The 5,088-nt window shown below is 48.5% G+C and overlaps 1 protein-coding gene across 1 annotated transcript; it reads right to left on the reverse strand.

Annotated features, from left to right (window-relative positions):
* Window positions 1-384: 384 nt before the first annotated feature.
* Window positions 385-4,431, reverse strand: LOC122367029. The gene is made up of 3 exons (XM_043339781.1): window positions 4,273-4,431; window positions 2,206-2,547; window positions 385-1,380 (listed from the first exon to the last, which is right to left on the reverse strand). The coding sequence occupies exons 2-3, from the start codon at window positions 2,344-2,346 to the stop codon at window positions 1,204-1,206; spliced, it is 318 nt and encodes a 105-aa protein (XP_043195716.1). The 5' UTR covers window positions 2,347-2,547; window positions 4,273-4,431; the 3' UTR covers window positions 385-1,203.
* Between the last annotated feature and the right edge of the window lie 657 nt (window positions 4,432-5,088).

Genomic DNA, 5,088 nt, shown 5'->3' on the forward strand with positions numbered 1-5,088 from the left:
CTGGATCATTTGGATCCATCATTTAGTTCGATGTCATTCCTGCTTCGCAACGTTACCTACGAGCCACGGGCGGCCGCCGCCTCAGGCATTGCGGTGCAGCATAGCCATCCAGGCGTTTGCAACTACTGCCATCTAGGAGCGATATGCGCAAGCGCAGCGAGCCCACCGGCACAGCCTACCACGTCAGGCTTGTATACTAGCGCCATCTAGGAACGGGAAAGTAAGTAGTAAGTACCCAACAGCTTACGGAGTCCGACGTTCCGGGTTCACTCCGTATGAAGGGTTCAGCTTAGCTCAGATCACACGCGTGGAGGAGTCAGGCTTCCGACAAAGCAAACAAATACACATATCATTGCTCCGCGAAGGAATGCTACACAGGAGGGCAGATCATCCCAGTTAAATATATTATTGGCTGTAACAATAGCTGAAACAACACTAACGAATGTTTAATCATTGCTGAGCTAAACATAAAGCAATTTCAAGAAGAGGTACATGTTCAAACGCTCACAAAACAGCTAGATAGTTGTCATTCACCGCATTGACAAATAGCTCAAGTAATGCGAATAAAATTAACGGTGAGCGTAGTGTTCGCTTTAGTAAGAAAAACTTGGATAAAGAAGTTAGAAACATATTTTCCGTGACATCGAGAAAAGTAACTTACTTGTATCATTTTGATTTATAGAGTAGCTTATAGTCAGCTATGCTAAGCTTATTCGCATATCCGGTGTGGTTCAACCTAGGCTATGGCTATCCATATTCAGACATATTCCGGCCATCATAATAGGTTGCCGCCAATAGCACGTTCGCGAACACTTGCATACAAGAATAAACAGCACTATCAACAGCAACAACAACACTCTGCATGTTATACAGCCGCACTTCAGGCTAATGCAAAACACAGTCTACGTTGGCACGGCTTCAGATGTCCCGGAAATAGCGAAGAAGACTGATATTCAAATGGGATGGCTCGCTCGGATATTTGGCGTTGTGTATTATCAGCCTAGAAGAACTGTGGGCTGCAATTATTTGGTTAGTAATGTTGCGAACAACGGTTAAAATGAGCTCAACAAACAGCTTCTAAGCGAACATCATTCTGATACAAACACCACTGTACCCTGTTCTATTCGCCTCGATAACCTGCTTTTCTCAGCGTAACACCCGGACCTAACTACAGCCACGCCGACCCGTGAACAGGTGGCAGCACTAGGAGAGCAGCGACCAGCGCGTCTCCGGCTGCATCCAGATGTAACCGGTGCTCGACATGGCGCAGCGGGCGTTGTAGTACTTCCCCGGCGATCGGCAGTAGGAGAACTTGGGGCAGCGGCACTTGAACATGGGCTGAAACTCCTCCTTACAGAGCTCGTTCCACCAGCACGCCCTCTGCCGGGGAGAAAGGCCGGAGGGAGGGAGTGTCAGATTGCGCCAGATTAGTAACACCGTTCCGTCGTTTCTATTCTCAGGACAATAAAATCCTTCTCCACTCCCCAGCCTGGGGAGTCTCGGGCCGGACGAGCAACTTCATCTCATGCGGGCAGCTCCATCGGAGCACGCCCGCAGCTGCGGTGACTCTCAGGGGGTGGGTGCCGGGTGGCCTGTCCTCTGGACGGGCTCGGCCCAGGTGACTCACCAGGGTATTTGCCCAGACCGAAAGGGCCTAACCCAAAAGAAAAGGAACTCGGACAAGATCCTAAACACTTTACACCGGCCAAGGAATGTATTTGATAAACTGATAATGCACTGCATTGTATCAGACCTTCACACGTCACTTTAATCCTCGTGTCTGTCACATGTCGGTAGACTAGCACTTTCTAGCCTTTGATGTCCTTGTTCCGGGATGACGGTCAATCTACCAGACAAACGTAGGTAGCTTACTTTGGTATTCCAATTACCCCTAACGGGATGGGTCAATTTATAACACTCGCCTAAAGTGAATAATGTACGACACTACGACAGTACCATTCTTGCATGAGTGACATGCGATTAAACGGTCCCTGCTCATCTGAAAATTGTACGACTTGCGCGATTTTCATCAAACCAATGGAGTACGACCGAACTCACCACTCGCACTCGAACAATGCAAAACGTGACATACAACTCGGACCCAGCTAATACACGATTCAAACAGCCCTTCCCTCACTTGACTAATGGATAATCCACCATATCTTTCCCTTCTAGCTAATGTGCGCTTAAACATTCCTTTCTCACCTGACTGATGTACGACCTGATGCTCTGGTCTGGCAGAGAGCGTGGTGCTGCCATCGCTGGTGCAGCCATCACCATCACCGTCACCAGCACCAGCAGAAGAGACGTCAGGACAGTCCCCAGAGACGGTGGTACCCGTGCCATCACTTGGCGCTCGCACCAACCGACCGGATGACCGACAGAAGGACCGACCGACGGACGGACGGGCTGGCGGACCGACTCACGGTCTAGGGAATCGACGGCTGGCCTTAGGTGGTCTGGTGACCTATCAAGGCCACATCGTCGCTCCGGGACTTAGAGCGGGAAGGCCGGGGCAGGAGACGACAGTCACGGAGCCGACGAACGCTGAAAGACACCAACGCGTGAAGTTGTAGTGACGATAGTGGGTTTGGCTTATTGGCCGTTATTGGCTCTTCTGTCCGTCCATTCGTGTCAATTATTGGTGCTTGGAGGGAGATAAAAACGTCATGAAAACTGTCATCCACTTATCTAGCTAAATTTTTTGAATATACATATGAACATATGGAAACGTCAAACGCATGGGCGTTGGAACAAAAGTTGGGGCAACTGACATTCGACTCAGTGATCATAACAAAGCGTCATCACGAGATGTTATAAGAACATGATAGAATGATGTCCTTCGCATCCGTGTAATCCGCGCTTAACTGAGCCTTTCGGCAATTGAAATGAGCTTCTAACAAAACCTTTATTAACCCGCGCCCCGTTGGGCTCTGCCGAGCAACGCGCCCGGTTGGGGGGGGGGACCATTTTGGCCCCCCCCCTAAGATCTCGAGAACCACGCAACTTAGCGACAAGCGGTAAACGGCGTTGGATAGCCCCAACGGGGAACTACCTTGTGACCCAATTTTATTGACCTAGGTCAAACCGATGACGTCACAGGTCAGGTCAAAGGTCCAATTTTCACCGTTTACAGGCACTTCAAGAAATGCGTTGTAAAATCGAGTAAAATGCATTTCATTGAAAATCATCGATGGGGAAATGTTCTTCAAACACATATTTTGCTATTTGAGGTCACTGATACCAGGTCAGGTCACAGAGGTCAGGTCACGGGGGGGGGGGTCACAATATGAAAGTGTCGTGTGATACATGTTTTATGGTCCATTTTACATGATAAATGCGATTATATGGGTCAGGCAGCCTTTGGGGCCAGCTTAGATCACGTTTTGGTCAAGGTCAGGTCAAGGTCAGGTCAAGGTCAGGTCAAATTAGGTCAAATTTCAAAGTTAATATTTTTGCATAAAATGGGTATCGAATCGATGCAGCTCGTCACGGGGAGTTCAATGGTGGTCTCTGTTTTGCCGTACGTGGTCTAGAATTGCTAAAAAATTGAGTTCAAAAATTTGACGTCATCATTTTTGAAGTTTTTTCGCTATAACTTGGCCAAAAAACGAGATATCGATCTGAAATTTGGTATGTATATAGAAGAGCGCTGGGACTATCACATATATTCCGGTTTTTTTTTTCGAAATTCGGAAATTTTTTGGATTTTTTCAAAGTTTTTCTAAAAAAAAATCAATTTTTTGAATTTTTTTGGTCAAAAACCAAAAATTTTGAAAATCCGAGATAGCAGTTTTGTAGCGCCGCTTTTTGTCTACTAGACCATATAAAGAACTTTGAAATTGCGTGATAACTGTAGATTTGGTGAGCGTTTCAAGATTGCATGTTTTTTGCTCATTTATGCTCGAACATGACCTCAGTTTGACCTCAATAACTCCTGACCTAAGGTGACCTAAGACTTGAAATTCGGTGTGAAGGTGTCAAATTGATGCCCGGGAAGGTACTGAAAATTTGGCGGCGCCGCGCGCCGCCGTTTTCTTGCTATTCAGGAAAAACCACAGGGGGGGGGCCAAAATGCCCCCCCCCAACGGGGCGAGGGTTAACAGTCAACGCGGCAGATCAACAGGTTCCCAGTCCACAAACAACACACAATCAAATAATGCGCAAGACTCATAACCACGATGCTGAACAAATAACTCACCACCTCCCTTCAAACGACCCACACCATTCCTTTTCCTCTCATCCTCTATCCGTCCCCCCATTCCCTCTCACCTGTGCGGGAGCTCGTGGCCCACCCGGCGGCGGCCGCTGCTCGGTAAACACTCAGCCTTGACCAAGACCACTGCGGCGGCGGCCGCGGTGCCGCGACGAGCCGACCGCGCGTCTGAAGATCGATCCAGAGGCGGCTGCCAGGAGGGCCGGGAGAGGGGGCAGAGCAGCCGGAGCAGAGAGCGGGGTCATTGTCCTCAGAGGCGCCAGGAAGGAACAGGCACCGGATGGTGAGGAGTGCCAGGGGTAATCAGTTGGAATGGTGCCAGAGGAAAGAGATGTGGTACAGCGATCGGACTGGGGTGGAAGATTGAACGGCTGCTCAGCAATGATGATAAATTCTCACGGTCAACTCTGGTCTCCGAGTTTATGGTTAGGTCATGCGGATCGTAATTGATCCGGTAGTTCGTTGAGATTATCCCTGACCCTGAGTCTATCGGGAACTCATCTGCCATTGGGAAGACTGATGCACTGATGAATTCATAGCCCGCACCATCCCGCACTGATGAATTGTTCCCTCCCCTCCCTGTCTGTCTGTCTGTCTGTCAGTACAGCCAAGTCATTTCACTTAAATCGAAGTATAAATTCACACTAGCAGATATACACAAAGCAGCGGTCTTTTCCATTTCAAACTCGCTCCCCCCTCTCCGAAGTCAGATAACGGGTTCAAATAGAAGTGTTAATCCAATCGAATGATATATTCATTGCACACTCCACTGTTCGATGATCATACCGAAAAATAAACACCTCCAGGGTTCAACATTTTTCTTCGCTGCTGAGCCACATCATTGTACATCCACCACACTAAAACACAGATGG

The sequence above is a fragment of the Amphibalanus amphitrite genome, unplaced genomic scaffold (genome assembly GCF_019059575.1).
Source record: "Amphibalanus amphitrite isolate SeventyFive unplaced genomic scaffold, NRLGWU_Aamphi_draft 000845F_arrow, whole genome shotgun sequence".
Lineage (NCBI taxonomy): Eukaryota > Metazoa > Arthropoda > Thecostraca > Balanomorpha > Balanidae > Amphibalanus > Amphibalanus amphitrite.

Coding starts and splice junctions, on each gene's coding strand:
- LOC122367029 (XM_043339781.1), bottom strand. CDS start 2,346: ATGGCACGGGTACCACCGTCTCTGGGGACTGTCCTGACGTCTCTTCTG. Junction 1,381..2,205: donor TCAGGTCGTACATCAGTCAG/GTGAGAAAGGAA, acceptor TCTCCCCGGCAG/AGGGCGTGCTGGTGGAACGA.